Source organism: Myotis davidii, unplaced genomic scaffold (assembly GCF_000327345.1).
Source record: "Myotis davidii unplaced genomic scaffold, ASM32734v1 scaffold226, whole genome shotgun sequence".
Taxonomy (NCBI): domain Eukaryota; kingdom Metazoa; phylum Chordata; class Mammalia; order Chiroptera; family Vespertilionidae; genus Myotis; species Myotis davidii.
In genome coordinates, this window is record NW_006297224.1 from 951,961 (window position 1) to 970,114 (window position 18,154).

Here is an 18,154-nt window from a genome sequence, read left to right on the forward strand (position 1 = left end):
AGTTAATTTGCATATCGCCCTGATTAGCCAATGGGAAGCATGTTGGAGGTATGGTTAATTACCATTTTTTCTATTACTAGATAGGATATATATCATCTTAATTTTTTTTAAACTTAGTAGTGAACTTTATTCTCAATAGATAAACCACATTTGTTATGCACAAGTCATGGAAGGGCCACGTGCAAATCTTTTGTAAATAAAAGGTCAGATGGAATTATGGAAACTGTGTTAGTTGCTAAGAGCAGAATTCTACCTAGAGAGGTAGGTTCTTCCGGAGTTGTAATTTGACTCAACCTTTTTTGTTTTGTTTTGTTTTTGTTTTGTTTTTATTTAATACTAAGTTGAGGGAATTAAGGAGATCAAACCAAAATGAGGTTTTTTCAAGTGGAAAATGGGGTCTGGGTATAGTTTGATTCAGAAGAACAGAATTTAAGACAGTAAAAATGAGGGCCTCTGAGATGGTCTGGAAAATTCAGCACATGATGTGAATCTTGAGAACTGCCTTATCTAGTTCTGAAGCTATGAAAATACCTGATTACAATTTTTTGGTTTGCAAAAGGACAGCTGTTCGGGTAATAAAGAATTTCATATTGCTGTCTATATATACCTTTGTGAACTCACCTAGCCAAGGTGGTTGTCTTGGATGTGTCCAATAAGTAACCATTTCCCTCTTCTAATAGAGTATATTTATTATTGTGAATAGTGATTGTTTCTAAAAGGATGAGGTGAAAATGAACTGGAAGCATTTGCTATTATATATCATTCTAGCATTGTGAATCCTGGGATCTTTCTGGCTGTCTTGATTACCTTATAAGCAGTTGTGGTGTGACTTTCAGAAGCAAATTAGCAGAGTGTATCAGGACATATTTTTTCCACGTTTTTATTGAAAATGGGGTCTCGGTATTAGCATATTGACTCTTATTATAATTTTCTGCTTTGGTGTAGGAACTTAGTGATTTGGCCCGTGACCCTCCAGCACAGTGTTCTGCAGGTCCAGTTGGGGATGATAGTAAGTAACTTTGAAGTTTATTTTTATGGCTAATTTCTTAAAAGTTTTACATTTTTAGATAACAAGAGTTTTTTTGTTTTGTTTTGATTTTAGTGTTTCATTGGCAAGCCACAATTATGGGACCTGTAAGTATTAACAATTTAAAATTTTGTGCTTAAAATTCAGCATCTAGTTGTAATTTTTAACTTAGTCTTTACGTTTCTTGTATTACATTGTAATTCTGTTTTGAATATGCATAGTTGTACTTTTCTTTTGAAAGAAAGAGTAATTTAATGAATTAGTCATTTGTTATGTATACTATGTGGGTGTCCCTGTGGTCTAGAGTATAGCATCTTTTAACCTACCAAATATCTCTTCACATCAATCTAGTTTCCTTTCATAGCAGTATAAAGCATTGTCACAGTTTCCTGTTATTTGTACAGCCAATTAATTAACTGGCTCTACCAGGGTGTTACTCAAAAGATTATTCAGTTAACATCCCCAAATCTAGTTTTAACTGTATTATTTTTATATTTGATTCTTTCTGGAATTTTGGTATTATACAAAATTTGAATATTTTTAGGTAGAAAGAGATATTTTGAATACAGCAAAATTCCTTTCTATCCTGGGTAGATAAGAAACTGTATATGCTGGATAATTGAATATTCAGAATTATGGATACCATCTAAGAATTTCACAGAATTAGAACGCAGTAAAACATCCTGGGGTAAGACTATATCTTAAACAATACTTAACACTTTTTTTTACGTGGAAGGCACTTTCAGATTTCTATTCTAGTCTGTGTGTCTTAACTGAATTTTCTGCTTTCTTCCCTTTTTGATGATTTAATCTCAACATAAATGGCAATAAGGTATTAGGGAAGATAATGGTCAATAAGTAGATGTTTATAATTCTAAAAGACCTTTGGAAAAGTTGGCCAACAGATGGGTTGGATCAAAAAATGTTTTTCAGCAGTTTTGATTTTGATAATTTCAATCTTTTTTTCTATCTCAGTCAATGTGAGCCCCCTGCCTGTGTGCTGTTAAGGATACAATAGACACAATTTCTCTCAAGCTTTAAGAAATTTAAATGTACTGGGAGAGGCAGGCAATTAAAACATGAGAAATACATAATAGGTAATGTGCTTAGTAAGAGAAATGTAGGAGAAATAAATTGAGTTAGAGTAATTATGAAATGTTATGACCCTAGAGGTAAAGAGATTAAGAATCAAATCAAACTTGGGGGATTGTATTTAGTTTAATAATATGAATATATGTGAGTTATACTAATATCTAACAAATCAGGATTATTCATTCTCAATCTCGAGCAATTTTTACTGCTTTATTTTACTTTTAAAGTGATTCTTTCGTCTGATTTGGTAACAAAATTGTTATATATACATTTTTTCAATATATATAATTTACTAGTGGCTTTGCCCACTTTGGTCCATGAAGTGTTTTAAAAGCTGACAATCTTCGCATTTAAAAAAACAAAACCCTGACTAGGCCCTCATTCCCACGAGCAAAATTGGCTTGGGACAGAGTGGCAGCTGGTTCCCTTTTTAATATGGGGTTTGTCATAGTTCTACCAGATTCACTTTATTTTGCCTACCTAGATAGAATCTGTAGGCACTTGAAATTGCAACTTCTAGAATTTTCCCATTTTAGATCACCCAATTTTCAAAGCATTCAGTAAAACTCATCATATCTATCAAATAAAGCTCATCTTTGATCCAGAGGGTGCTTTGAGATAATTTCATTATAAAAATTAGTTGTCAGTATTAATACCCCAAAGAGTAATCAACTCTTTGGTGTGCATAATAAACCAACTCTTAAAACCAGTCTAATGTTTTTCTGCTTGACTTGAAATTTCACTTATTATTATTCTTTTCCAAAAGTAAGGAATATACCTATAGTAAACTTAAAGTGAAACATAAATGAGTAGTTCATGCTAGTAATTTTTCAGCGAATAGAAGATAGAAAATTGCTTACCCTGACAATTTTTAAGCTCTTTACTTTATTGCTTTTATTTCCAAAAAAATCTTCATTTCATATATTGAAATCTTCATTCATATAGTTATGGCTATTCTTGCTAAATTATTTTTCAGGAGCTGTTTGTTAATCCTCACCCCAGGATTCCCCCTCCCCCCCTTGATTTTTAGAGAGTGGAAGGGAGTGAGGGGGAGAGAGAGGTAGAGAAACATCCTTGTGAGAGGAACACGTTGATTGGTTGCCTCCTGTAAGCCCTGATCAGGTCAGGAATCAAACCTGCAGCCGAGATACATGCCCTGGCTTCAGCAGCCTTTTAATATAATATTAGTGACTAGTTGTTTTCTGCTTTTAAAAGGACAGTAATTTGGTTTTCAGAACTATTTAAATATTCCCTGATTAACAGAAGCAAAATATTTAAACTGCAATTACAGTTTTGCTTTGGCTGCATTATTTCCTGAAATGTACTTGCTTTCTAAGAGATTGTTTCTTACTGTTTGGATAATTTTAGGAAGTATTCAAAGGTTACAAAAACTCACCCAAAATACCAGTCTTGTCCTCTTTATAAGTAAGCACTGAAGTTTAAGTGCTGACTTGTAAGTAATTAATGATTATCATTGATAACACAGCTCATTATATTTTTGACTTTTGATACCATCTTTATGTCAAAACATAATAATTTGATTAGGTAAATATACCTTATTTTGTTCGTACAGTGGGGCCTTGACTTACCAGTGTCCCGACTAACGAGTTTTTTGAGATAACCAGCTGTGTCTCTGCCGATTTTTTGCTTTGAGTTGACAGAGTAATTTGCATTAACGAACTCCTTAATGAGCTCCTTAATGAGCTCGGTCTCGGAACGAATTAAACTCGTAAGTCAAGTCCCCGCTGTATGCTTACTTTATATGTAATACAGATGTGACCTAAAAGAACAGGGCTAGTGGTGACGTAACAACCCATAATTGCAGATTTGCTGGAAGAACAAATAGTAACAAAATTATTTTTGTTTCGAGTATTTTTTAGTTAAGTTAAAGTAATGACAGTACCAAGGAACTCAAGATTTCTGACTTTCTAAGGAATAGAACATCTAATAAGTTTTAGTACAGAGTCACTGTTGAATTTTAGTGGATTATAGTCAGGAAATGCTGTTGGTCATTAGAAGTTACGAGGCAAAAACGTTTGGTTCTAATTCAGAGGTTCTCAACCTGTGGGTCGCGACCCCTTTGGGGGTCGCACGACCCTTTCATAGGGGTCGCCTAAGACCATTGAAAACACATATATAATTACATATTGTTTTTGTGATTAATCACTATGCTTTAATTATGTTCAATTTGTAACAATGAAAATACATCCTGCATATCAGATATTTACATTATGATCCATCACAGTAGCAAAATTACAGTTACGAAGTAGCAATGAAAATAATTTTATAGTTGGGGTCACCACAAAATGTGGAACTGTATTAAAGGGTCACGGCATTAGGAAGGTTGAGAACCAGTGTTCTAATTATATGTGTTAGCATATTCTTTGTGAAGGTAACATAAAAAGTAAACCTTTGAAAGAATTAACAGCATTGCTTAGTTAGGCAATTTTTAAAACTTCGGCTGGTAATTCCTATTAAGAATTGATGAGTTGAAAAATTAACTTGCCTATTATTTCTGATATTTACATGCCTGATTTTTCTTTAATTGGAAATGGAGCTGTCAGAAAGATATTTTGAAATTCTTTGGAAAACCACACTGACTTCTACCTAATCTTTGATGAAGCCATAGAAGAAAGTACAGGCATACCTCAGAGGTATTGTGGGTTAGATTCCAGACCACCTCAATAAAGCTGATATCACAATAAAGTGAGTCATAATCTTTATGCTGGTAAGCTGTCTTGGCTTCAATTTGTTTTAAAAAACAAAGCGACATCCCTGAAGTGTAGTAAAACGAGGTATGGCTGTACCATAATTGTGAATAATGTAACCATTGTAGCCTGAGCAAAATCAGCCACGAAAACCATCTGAAATAATTGGGTCATTGGTATTTTATTAGTTCATTTTCCATTTATATATTAGGGCATTTCTTGCAAAATCTAATGATACATAAAAACTCTTCCCTTCAGTACCTTACTCTTTAAGAAGCTTTGTAGCCCTAACCGGTTTAGCTCAATGGATAAAGCTTTGGCTTGCAAACTGAAGGGTCTCAGGTTCGATTCTGGTCAAGGGCATGTACCTTGGTTGCGGGCACATCCCCAGTAGGGGGTGTGCAGGAGGCAGCTGATCCGATGTTTCTAACTCTCTATCCCTTTCCCTTCCTCTCTAGAAAAAAATCAATAAAATATATATATATATATTTTTTAAAAAAGCAGCTTTGTAGTCTAGTGGAAAAGGGAACTACAAGTAAATAAGTTACAAGAATGTTGGGCATAGTAACTGTAGAGATGGGGTATAAGAGAAGGGCAGCCAGCAGAGTGGACTACAGGAAGGCAGTATTTAGGTATGGTCCTGCAGATACAGAAGATAAGGACATGTCAGAATATTTCAAGTAGGGGGTAAAGGAGATAGGAAGCATACTTATTTATGTGCAGGAATGAGCATATTTTGGTGGAAAATGAGGCTAACTTCGTGGGTGGGAACCAGATCTTAAAGCACCTTGGATGGTTTGGACTTTGACCTTTGTCTTGAAAGCTGTACTAGATTTCAAGCAGAGTAATAACTTGTATCTTTTTTAAAAAATATATTTTATTGGTTTTTTACAGAGAGGAAGGGAGAGAAAGAGAGAGAGTAAGAAACATCAATGGGAGAGAAACATCAATCAGCTGCCTCCCCAAGGTACATGCCCTTGACTGGAATCGAGCCTGGGACCATTCAGTCTGCAGGCCGACACTCTATCCATTGAGCCAAACCGGTTAGGGCTATAACTTGTATCTTTAAAAGACTACAGCAATAGGGCAAAGCTGTAGTGAAGGCAGGAATACCAGTGCCAAGTCATTGCCATAATGGTAGACAAAAGATGTAGTCCCCCCGTTTTCCATGGCAGGGAATATCTTCCAAGATCTCCAGAGGATGCTTGGAGCCATAGAAAGTGCCCAACCCTATATATACTGTGTGTTTTCCTATGCATACTTCCCTGTGATAAAAATTAATTTGTAAATTAGACATTTACAACAGTAATAAAAGAGAATTATGACAGTACTAGAAGCCCGATGCACAAAATTTGTGCAAGGGTAGGCCTTCCTTCCCCCAGCTGCTAGCACCGGCTTCCCTCTGACACCCAGGACCCGGGCTTCCCTGGCAGCCCTTTCTTAGTCTAGAAGGACGTCCGGTATAATTAGCATATTACGCTTTTATTATTATAGTGTAGAAAAAACTATGTGGGTTTTCTCAAAATATCTTATTGTACTGTATTTACCTTTTCCCGTAAAAGTGCTTTTGGCTTTACTTTGGCCTATATGATTTGCCAGTGTCACCACTTTTGCCCTTTGGGCCCTTAATTAAGTAAAACAGGTTACTTGAACACAAGTACCACAATACTGTGACATATCTGATACTAAGTGACTAATAAGCAGGAGATAAGCCTAGGTATGCTGGACAGAGAGGGATACTTCATGTTATGGGTGGGATCGAGTGGGACAGCACACCTTCAGAACTGCATGTGTCCCTAGCCGATTTGGCTCGGTGGATATAGCAATCGGCTTGCAGACTGAAGTGTTCCAGGTTCGATTCCTGTCAAGGGCACATGCCCAGCTTTCGGGCTCGAGCCCACAGTAAGGGGAGTGCAAGAGGCAGCCAATCAATGGTTCTCTCTCGTCATTGATGTTTCTATCTCTCCCTTTCCCTTCTTCTCTGAAATCAATAAAAATATATTTTTTTAAATACTGTGTGCAATTTAAAACAAGAATTGGTTATTTCTTGTCTTGAATTTTTCATTTAATATTTTCTGACTGGGTAACAAACTGCAGAAATGAAACCACAGCTAAGGAAGGGATCACTGTAGTAAGATCTTGAGCTAAGGTAATAGGGGCAGTGGGCATGCCAAAGGAGAGTAGGATAATTCAAGAGATTTTAAGGCTCATTACAATTTGTAACTATTTTGAGGAGATGAGACAGTCAATGATGAGATCCTGATTTGTAACTGCTATTGTCATTTCAGTTTTGGACATAGGAGACATCTAAGTAGGAATATTTGTAGGCATTTGAATATATGTCCTGGAATGAAAAACATCAGAGCAAGACTTAAGAGTATGGGTCAGGAGATAAAAGCAGAAGATGAATCTGTGTGAATGTTAACATTTTAGGCTTGCCATAGTGGAAGAGTATAGACCAGCCATGGGCAAACTACGGCCCGCGGGCCGGATCCGGCCCATTTGAAATGAATAAAACTAAAAAAAAAAAAAAGACCGTACTCTTTTATGTAATGATGTTTACTTTGAATTTATATTAGTTCACACAAACACTCCATCCATGCTTTTGTTCTGGCCCTCCAGTCCAGTTTAAGAACCCATTGTGGCCCTCGGGTCAAAAAGTTTGCCCACCCCTGGTATAGACACTGAGAAAGGAGCAACTTGGACTGATAGGAGCAAAACCGGGGTAGAGGTGTGGTGTCTAAAGCAGAGATTCAATATAAAATCCTGGGTTTCTAAGATTTGGGTCAGTTTACTGATCAAAGTATTACTTTTTTTTTTCTCTTTGTTGTATTTTCTGTTTGACAATTTATGGTAAATTTGGTAGAGAATTTCGGGTTTTTTGATGGCATAGCTTATTACTCTGAATCTTGTAGTTATACCAGTTTTTCCTCTTTGATTGTAGAATTTGTGTTACATTGTAACCTTAAAATATTTTCATTTCACAAATTTTTTTTTTGAACAAATGAAATGAAATTTGGCTTTGCCTAAATCTCATCATTAGATTGCCTTTTCAGAAGCAGTCAGATAATAGCATTTGACTGTGAAACTTGGAATGAAGGCTTAAAAAACTTTTGGACTTGGATTTTATAAGAACTTTTTAGGGTTATCTTTAAATTGTTAATTGTATGAAATATAGACTAGATAGTACAAAAAAGAAAGAGTTTGGAGTACAAAAGACTTGGTTTAAATTGTTCTTTCATTTCCAATTTGCATGTTTCTTTGAACTTGATTTTTCATCAGTAAATTGATTTCTTTTAAAGCCCAGGTATATCCTGTTCAATTTTCCTCTCTGTAACATATCTCATTGCATGTCTCTTTACCAGACTGTAAGTCCATCAAGATAAGAAATTGTTCTGTCTATCCCTTATACCCCCTATAAAGAAGGGAGTTAGATTAATTCAACTAGTACTTAATTATTTTACAGAGCGCTGTGGGTTAAATGAGCTATATTAAAATGTCAGAACTATAGAAGTTTTTATTTGCCTAACACCCAGAATGGGCAAGTGAAAAAACTCATTTTACGCTATGTACATACTCCAGTCACTCTAAATTTTCAAATAACATCTTTGTCTATCCAAGGGCAATTAAGCAATTTTATATTTTCTATTACCTTAAAATCCTGACTCTGTCATCATTCTTTGATTGGTGTTGATCAGTGGTTTTCATAAGATCTGGATTTAAATCTTGGTTCTGTGATACATTATTTGTGCACTTGAGAATTTTAAATTCCTTCTTTAAGCCCCTCTTTATTCATCCATAAAATGGGGAACAATGATATCTTTTTCTTGGTATTGGTTAAATTAATGTAAAGTCCTAGCAAGTAGTTTCATGCAAATGTTGCTTCATACTAATGTATGTAATACTTATTTGCTAAGGGATTTCTTCACAATCAAATTCTAATAAGCAAAACAACAAAGGAGAAAGAATACTGCTATAACTTGAAAATTTGTTTTCTGTTGAAATCTAAGAACAAATCCACATTGTTTTCCAAATCTAGTAATCCTGTGAATTGATTTGCTGTGGAGAATTCAGTATGCTTTTGAAGAAAAAACTTCCATGGTGTTAAATGAGAAGTTTGAGGGGCCAATTTGGAATTAAACTGTCTTTAAAAAACCTATTTATTTCTGTTCTGCTTCTGGTGAAGCTAGTTGTATGTTACCTGCAATAGCTAACATTTTGGTTTGCCCGTGGCCAGGATGATACAAAACCATTTGTGTGTATATTACTATCATTCTACAAATGTAAGAATTTATTTTCAAATTATAGTTTGTTTAATAATATTGCATTATTGACTTTATTGCTAAGTATACTTTTGTGAAAATCAAGACCTAGAACATTTGTTTCTGGATAAATTTTTAAATTCTTTGGTGACTTATGTAAAATGGGATTTAAGTAAATTAGCATTCATGGCTCTATAGTAAATTTTGATTGTTTTTCCTTGATATGAGCTGGATTTTAGGTAATTTAACCTTTTATTGCAGTGTAAGTAGTAGGTAATTTTGTTTTGTTATTAGAGAAATGCTTAGAAAATAGAAGTGTTACATTTGGATTATTTAACAGTAATGTTTTAAGTATCAGTTAAGCATATTTTTTTTCCCCCACAGAATGACAGCCCATATCAAGGTGGTGTATTCTTTTTGACAATTCATTTTCCTACAGACTACCCCTTCAAACCACCTAAGGCAAGTACCCCCAACCCCCCCCAAAAAATCTGTTAGTGTATAGATTTATATTTTATTTCAGAGGAATAGGGCATTCTTAATAATAGAGAACAGACTGACAGCTGTCAGGGGAGGAGGGTTATCTGGCTGGGTGAAAAAAAAGGTGAAGGAATTAAGAAAAAATAAATCTTGTAGGCACAGACAACAGTATGATGATTACCAGATTACCAGAGGAAAGGGGGGATGGGAGGAGGTAGAAGAGACTGTAGGAAGGATAAATGGTAATGGAAAGAGACTTGGGATGGTGAACAAATAAGACAGTATATAGATGTATTATAGAATTGTACACCTGAAACTTAATATAATTTTATTAGCCACTGACACCCCAATAAATTCAGTAAAAAAGGAAATTAGGGTTTTGCATAATTAAGGCTAAAATTGATGTATGTTATTTATAATGGATAAGAATAATTGAGGCTGTGTATATATATATATAATATATTAAATTGAGTCATTGATAAAGAATGCTGACTCTTAAACTTTAGTTAAAACAAGCTAGACCTGGATTTGAATTTTGTAAACGGAGGTAAGGAATACCTTATCTTTAATGTTGTCGGGCTCAAATGTGCTATGTAGGATTTCCTCTCCCCCCCCCCCCTTATTGTTTTTATACGGATTTGGATTATTAACCCTACTATCTTGTAATAGGTTTCTGGTGTTCAGTTACAGAATCTTTGTGCACATATTGCTGCAACTTATACTATCACTGTGTTGGAGTTTAGGCAGAGTATAATTACTTTGGGAATTTGAGTTTGCATGCATAACTAAATATCAAAACTTAGAGTTGCTTAATGCACTGACTGAGGTGGGCTGGTTTACAGGTGTCAAAAACATATGTTCCTTTACTTTACATAAATTCAACCTATGCAACTAACCATAGAAGATAATATACATATAGAACATTGACACTTCACTATGACCATCTTCATCTTATGGGTGCAATATGACATTTACTTTAGATGAAACACCTAGGTGATATTCAAAGGTGTATACTGTATTTTATGTACAGTGGAAATGCAAAGTCAAATCTATACCTTTGTAACTTGATACCTTAAATTAGCTGGTCTATAAATTTTGGTTTACAATCAGCAATATCTTTATTTTTTAATGAGTGTTAAAATAAAAATACCCTTCAAGTTACTCTTTGATACTTATGACATGGTAGGACCAAAGATAACCTTCAGAACATTCACTATACTGTTGAGACTACAGTGGAACCTCATTTCTTGAACATCTCCCATCTCGAACAATTCACTTCACAACCCTTTCATGCTGATACCTGTATGATTAGTCATACATCTTTCAAGTTACAAAGAGAATATGCACTCAAATATGAGTTAAAATCTCAGAATATTATTTATACTGTGAATATTTGTGTGCTTTTTTGCTTACAATTGTTAAATTTTCATTTATTGTACATTTCCGTTGTTAAATTTTCATTTCTGTTGCATGTCCTTTTTGTTTTTTTAAGTGTTTATTTACAGATTAAACAGTACAATAGACATGTACTGTATATAATAAAGAATAAAATGGAATCATTTGAGGCTCTGGGACATATTAATTTAATTTACATTTTTTCTAAGGAAAAAATGATTCTGTTTTCGAACAACCTACCAGAATGAATTAATTCGAGAAACGTTCCACTGTAATACTCTTGCCCCAAAGTTATATTTTCCATTGTAATTAAAAAAGAGGGAACTCTTGAAGGATTTTTTATGAGAATATAAAAATTAGTTTCTGTAATTTTTGGTCTTTTTATGTATATAAATTAGGTTTTAGCGATTTGATTTTTTAAAACTATGATAATATTTTAAGCCTTGCTAAAAGTCTTCTACAGAACCTCTACCTAAGTTAGGATGCTTGTTTTTATTTAGGAGAAATGCCTAAAGGTTTTTTATTTATTTTAGGTTGCATTTACAACAAGAATTTATCATCCAAATATTAACAGTAATGGCAGCATTTGTCTCGATATTCTAAGATCACAGTGGTCTCCTGCATTAACTATTTCTAAAGGTAAACTAAAGGAATTGTCTTGAACTGCTCTGATTTTCTAGTAGTTAAAGGAATTTTAGTTTTGCACCTACTTGTCTGCATATTATGCTGACTTTGATAAGAGATGGGGAAGGAATAAGTTACATCATCTTTGCTCTTTTTGCATTATTGATTAAAGAGATTTGTGGGAAGAAGGTAAAATTTAAATTAGGGTGTTGGGGCATTGTTTTCAAATAATAAAAGCAAAGTGATTTCTGTAGTATTTTTCAATCTTAAGCTACTTGTACTTCTCACTTGCTTACTTACTTGCTGTCTTTGAACTAAAATGGCATACCTAAATTTCATAGAGCTTTTAAATTTTGAGGTTTCCAGTACAAGATAATTTTGATTTTGCTGTTACGTGTTTATTATTTAAGATTAAAAAACATTTTGATAAACTTTTATTGAGTCCTTTTAAAAAAAATTTAAGGTATGTGTTATGAAAACATGATCGTTTGTTACTACTTACTAACAGTCGAAAATTAGAGAATCTTGGAAATCTCTCTAGATTAGGTCTGCTTTTCTACCTTTAATAGGGATTTATTATGTGACATCTCTAATAGGTTGTCTGGTCTTTATATGAATATTTTAGATGGAGATATGGAGTATCTCTCCATCTTTATCTCCTTTTTTTATCTCACTTTTCACCCCACAGATAAAAATCACCTACCACAAAACTAAATGGGAAGGAAGTCTGCCTTCAAGTAATTTTCAGTTTTTGGTATTGGTTTAGCATTCCTTAGGTACACAAAATTAGGTTTTTAATGTTGTGAGTATAATAAATGCAAACTGAAACAGGATTTAAGACAGGATATCATAAATTTTTTCGTATGTTTGTATAATGCATTTGAATCTCCTTAAGGAGTAGTACAGGATTTCTCAAACTTTTGACTAGAATCACTTTTGGGGGAGAGAAGAACAATTTGCTGCCATAATTTTTTCAAGTGTGACCTAATTTTAAGACCTGTTTTCACCCTCTTGGAGGCATTTCCATTTTCTTTCAAGTTAGGCTCTCTTACCCACCTGGTACCTGGTATTTTGATTACCTTAAAAAGTAGGTTCCAGGTTTTTTTTGCCATTGCTGGGAATGCACTATTATATTGAACATTATGTTTCTGTAAGTACAGGCTGAGTTTTATATCTGCTCTCTTGCACTTGGGTTTAAAATTATATTTTCTGTAATAATATATTACATTGATTTTTTTATGGTATTTTCTTTGTCTTCATCTAAAGATTGTCATACCCACTTCAAGTTTTTATATCTGAAAATTGCATAACACCTTGCACAATGTCTGGCACATCCTAGACATTTAAAATGACAGATTCATGATGCTTGGCATCTTCCATGTTGAATAGGATAAGGGTAAGAGTTAGCATTGAAAGCTCATTTAGTTAGACCACGGTGTTGTTTCATTTAGTCCATACTTTTAGGTATGTGGCCTCTACCTTGTAAAGTCAAGGGAAGGAATCATACTCAGTGGAGCAGTTAGGAGTTTCTGTGAAACTTCTTAAGGGGAGGGCAGGATAGAATGGACTTTTTAAAATTTTTTTATACTGTACAGCTAAGAATAGTATGGTATGGATATTCCCCAAATATATTCATATTAAAGCTATTTTCCTACTTCAGTACTAAGAAATTCTAGTGACTTAAATTCTACTGCCACCTAGTTAAAGAATAACAATGGCATTATTTGACTATCTTGGAACTCTGGAGTTTGGCAATATTTTTATAGCTAGTATTAAACCCAACAGAGCTCTGTTTTTAGCTTTTTTTTTTTTTTTACCAGGACCTCGTCTCCTGTGAAGCAAAATGTCTGTAAATATTTTTCTCATTAAGTTGAAGATATAAACTAATAACAGTCTTTTGAAGATTTAGGTTTATAATAGCTTTTGATTTCTAGTTTCATACTGTTGTGGTCAGAAAAGATGCTTTATAAAGTTTCAGTCTTGAATTAATTGAAACTTGTTTTATGGCCTACAGTGTTACCTATCCTAGAGAATGTTCCATGTACATTTAAAAAGAATGTGTATTCTACAGTTTTTAGATGAAATGTTCTTAAATATATGTTAAGATCATCTGGTGAAATGTGACATTTCAGGCCATTGTTTTCTTACTGATTTTCTGTCTGGGTGATCTATCCTTTGATGTAAGTGGGTATAGTAATGTTTTTAAATGCACTTTTAAAAATTCAAAATCCCGGTGCTGGGTAACCACATTTGTTTTCTTGCAGTTCTTTTATCCATTTGTTCACTGCTATGTGATCCAAACCCAGATGACCCCCTAGTGCCAGAGATTGCACGGATCTATAAAACAGACAGAGATAAGTAAGTATGTAGTAGTTTGTAATTTTTCTGAATGAGTTAGGTTTATACTCTGCTGTAAGTTGTGGCAATGCCAAGAAGACTTGGTGCTAATTTCTGGTAAGATGATAGTAGGTTTTAGTTATGTGACAGTGAATAATAGCCCCTCTAAAATGTTTTATTTTCTAACATGTTCAACACTTTGTCACTTTAATTATTAAGTTTTGGGGAAGAAAGCAAATTCTTCACCACAATTACGTTTTGAAAATAATATTGGTACTATTTTAAAACTTTGGTCTAAATTTCTCAAATATCTGAACTATTTTTATGTACAACTTTACCATTATAATTTTTGTATTTATAATTAACACTAAGTATACTTGTTCAATTAGGTACAATAGGTTAGCAAGAGAGTGGACAGAGAAATACGCTATGTTGTAGGGTAAGAGGATCTGCACTCTATGGTGCGCTTATTCATGGTACTGCCAGCACTTGAGTGCTGCATGCTTTAAGGCACTGTATCAACTAACAACCGGTAACCAATGTGGCAGTTTTCTGAAAACGGTTCTTTAACTGCTTGATCTCTGTTTAGCGTGAAAGAATACCCAGTAGTTATTGCTTGAGAGTATTTTTGCATGACAAAGTCGTTATATAGCACTAGTAAGAAATGGAAATTTAAATAATAATCTTTCAAACCTCCATGGTGTTTACATTTTAAAATTGGTATATTTTTAACTTTGTACCCATACTGTATGGAATGTGATGATGTAGTTTAGATTTTGCTGAGATAATAATATAAGGGGGAAAACTTTTAATTGAGCCTATGCCTTTAATTAAGCCTATGCCTATAAACTAAATGTTCATTACTGACATGCATGCAGTAGTGTTAGCTCTACTTTGTGGCTCCCTATATGCTAAGTGAAACCTTTGTTTAAAAGTGCTGGCTTTTTGAGAGGGTATCCTTAAATAAAAGTCACCATGAATTGGTATAAAGAACTTCTCTATATGTTAAAGTTGAGAAAAGTGCTTGAACCATGTTTAGTTCTTGTTGAAATGAAGATAGTTAATACTTTATAAAGTTCAAAACTGTAAATATCTGAAAGTTCTGTGCCCTTTGACATATATTCATTTCTTATTAAGGTTATCATGTTTTTTGTTGCTAAGTAAGACTATGGAATGGGTATTAATGGAGAAATTGATGGCATTTATCAATATTAGTGATCTTTCTCAGCATAAATAACCTTGCTTTTGTGTGAATTACCTGTTGATTTTATTTTAAGCGAAGTTATTTCCAGTATAGAGGTCCTCAAACTTTTTAAACAGGGCGCCAGTTCACTGTCCCTCAGACATTCCACACATGCGCACTTGCGGGCCCGGGATGAGTTGGCTGCTAAGCAGGACAGGCAGCAGCGGCAAAAACACTTTGCGGGCCGGATAAATGTTTTCTGTTTTCGGCGGGCCACAGTTTGAGGACCCCTAGAGATTCCAATTCATCAGGTCTCAAGTGAGGCTTGTTATCTCCAATCACCGCACTATTTGAAAATAACCCACGTGGTTCTAATTGACACATACCACTCACACCCACCTCTGGAAAACTACTCTTTTACCACCCTCTCCAATGTCTTAATCTTCTGCCTGTGCTTAGGTCTTAAAGGCATTTTCTGATAATACTCAGGGTCAAAGTCTAGGATTCGAATAAAATGGTTTAGTTAACTGTTTTGTTCTGGCTTTGATGGAAATTTCTATAGATGTACAGAATGTGTGTGCTGTTCTGACAACTCCATGATGAACTGTAAACTTTTTTAAATGTTAAAATTACTTGGAATGGATACTAATTGTAGATTTTCTATGAGAACATTAGCTCAGTTGGTAGGGCAGATTAAAGGTCTTTGATTTTTGTTAGCTTCCCCAATCTCAGTGCCACTTTGTTGTGTTTATTAAAATACTACGTTTAGTATTCTGGAGGCATAAGGTTCTTATTTTCCACAGTGCTTTGAATGAATACCAATACTATTTCTCCCTGTTGGCTTTATTCTAATCACAGCCATTAGATGACTTTAAAATGAGTCTGGAGGTAACATAGAAGTCTTTCCCTTTTAAGTATTCTTTAACTTTTTAAATAACATATTCTTTGTTTACAGGTACAACAGAATATCTCGGGAATGGACTCAGAAGTATGCCATGTGATGCTACCTTAAAGTCAGAATAACCTGCATTATAGCTGGAATAAACTTTAAATTACTGTTCCTTTTTTGATTTTCTTATCCGGCTGCTCCCCTATCAGACCTCATCTTTTTTAATTTTATTTTTTGTTTACCTCCCTCCATTCATTCACATGCTCATCTGAGAAGACTTAAGTTCTTCCAGCTTTGGACAATAACTGCTTTTAGAAACTGTAAAGTAGTTACAAGAGAACAGTTGCCCAAGATTCAGAATTTTTTTAAAAAATGGAGCATGTGTATTATGTGGCCAATGTCTTCACTCTAATTTGGTTATGAGACTAAAACCATTCCTCACTGCTCTAACATGCTGAAGAAATCATCTGAGGGGGAGGGAGATGGAGGCTCAGTTGTCGCATCAAAGGAAACAGCATTATTCTAGCAGCATCCATTCTTGTTTAAGCCTTCCACTGTTAGAGATCTGAGGTTACATGATATACTTTATGCTCATAACTGATGTGGCTGGAGAATTGGTATTGAATTTATAGCATCAGCAGAACAGAAAATGTGATGTATTTTATGCATGTCAATAAAGGAATGACCTGTTCTTGTTCTACAGAGAATGGAAATTGGAAGTCAAAACACCCTTTGTATTCCAAAATAGGGTCTCAAACATTTTGTAATTTTCATTTAAATTGTTAGGAGGCTTGGAGCTATTAGTTAATCTATCTTCCAATACACTGTTTAATATAGCACTGAATAAATGATGCAAGTTGTCAATGGATGAGTGATCAACTAATAGCTCTGCTAGTAATTGATTTATTTTTCTTCAATAAAGTTGCATAAACCAATGAGTTAGCTGCCTGGATTAATCAGTATGGGAAACAATCTTTTGTAAATGCAAAGCTGTTTTTGTATATACTGTTGGGATTTGCTTCATTGTTTGACATCAAATGATGATGTAAAGTTCAAAAGAGTGAATATTTTGCCATGTTCAGTTAAAAGTGCACAGTCTGTTGCATTTTGTATGGGTTTAAATTTACAAAATAAAGTACTGTTTGGTGTGGGAGTTGTCATGAGGCTATGTTGAAGTGACTTAACTATGTGGGATATTGAGTATCCATTGAAATGGGTTTGTTCAGCCATTTACATTAATGAGCATTTAAATGCAACAGATATCATTTCAGGTGACCTAACATGAATGAATAAAAGTCAATGCTATTGGATAATTTTTCGTTTGACAAGTGCTATGTGTGCCACTAATTTAACTTCTGTAGCAACAAGGGCATTATCATTCTTCACCCTTCCTAATTCTGACCATGTAGTTTTACCCTTTTCCTAGTTATTTTGATTTGTCCATTGCTTTCTTAGAATCTGTATCCGATTTCTAGCACGTCTGACCTTTCTCCACTTCCACATTTTTGCACTGCTTACACTTATGTGCAATCTTATTTCTTGTCTGCACACATGTGGAAAGCTAGATATAAAATAAATGTTAAAGCTTGATTTTTATAAACATTTTAATATGTAGTTTGGACATGATTTATTGACTGAGATTCTCTAAACTGGAAGTGAAATGCATGCCTTCCGAACATGTTCTGGCTTAATTCTGTGATAAGCATTTCATTGAGAAATATCAATCTAACAACAATTTTTTCCAATGAATGATTTTTTAAATTTAATTTTTTTGCTTAAAAATCGACTCCTTAAGGGTAGGTGTCATACATTTAATACTTTTGGATTCAAATTACAAATGAAAAATTAACATACTGCTCTCTACAAGCTAAGATACACTGTCCTTTGGCTCTATTTTCAAAATACTTACTTTTGAGAATCTACTCTCAAAATAACAGCTTTAGTGGGCATATCATTATTTGAAAGCCAACCATAAAACACCTGCTGTTGGATCGCTAATTGGCTTTCAGATTGACCTTAGCCATAGACAACTCTTAAGTACTTAATAGAGATGACTTTCTTACACCATTGATTGTTTAACATTAGATGTGTCCAGTTCTCTGTATCTGACTTGATTTCTACAACATTTCTATGTCATTTCTAAAGGAATGAGCCATA

General features: G+C 34.1%; 1 protein-coding gene across 1 annotated transcript; it reads left to right on the plus strand.

Annotated features, from left to right (window-relative positions):
* The first annotated feature begins 201 nt into the window (after positions 1–201).
* On the plus strand, positions 202–16,932 carry UBE2D3 (ubiquitin conjugating enzyme E2D 3). Its single transcript, XM_006772993.2, has 7 exons — positions 202–261; positions 946–1,009; positions 1,103–1,134; positions 9,474–9,551; positions 11,498–11,603; positions 13,853–13,946; positions 16,064–16,932. The coding sequence occupies exons 1-7, from the start codon at positions 217–219 to the stop codon at positions 16,107–16,109; spliced, it is 465 nt and encodes a 154-aa protein (XP_006773056.1). The 5' UTR covers positions 202–216; the 3' UTR covers positions 16,110–16,932.
* The last annotated feature ends 1,222 nt before the right edge of the window (positions 16,933–18,154 follow it).

Coding starts and splice junctions, on each gene's coding strand:
- UBE2D3 (XM_006772993.2), top strand. CDS start 217: ATGGAAACTGTGTTAGTTGCTAAGAGCAGAATTCTACCTAGAGAG. Junction 11,604..13,852: donor TGCATTAACTATTTCTAAAG/GTAAACTAAAGG, acceptor GTTTTCTTGCAG/TTCTTTTATCCATTTGTTCA. Junction 13,947..16,063: donor TATAAAACAGACAGAGATAA/GTAAGTATGTAG, acceptor CTTTGTTTACAG/GTACAACAGAATATCTCGGG.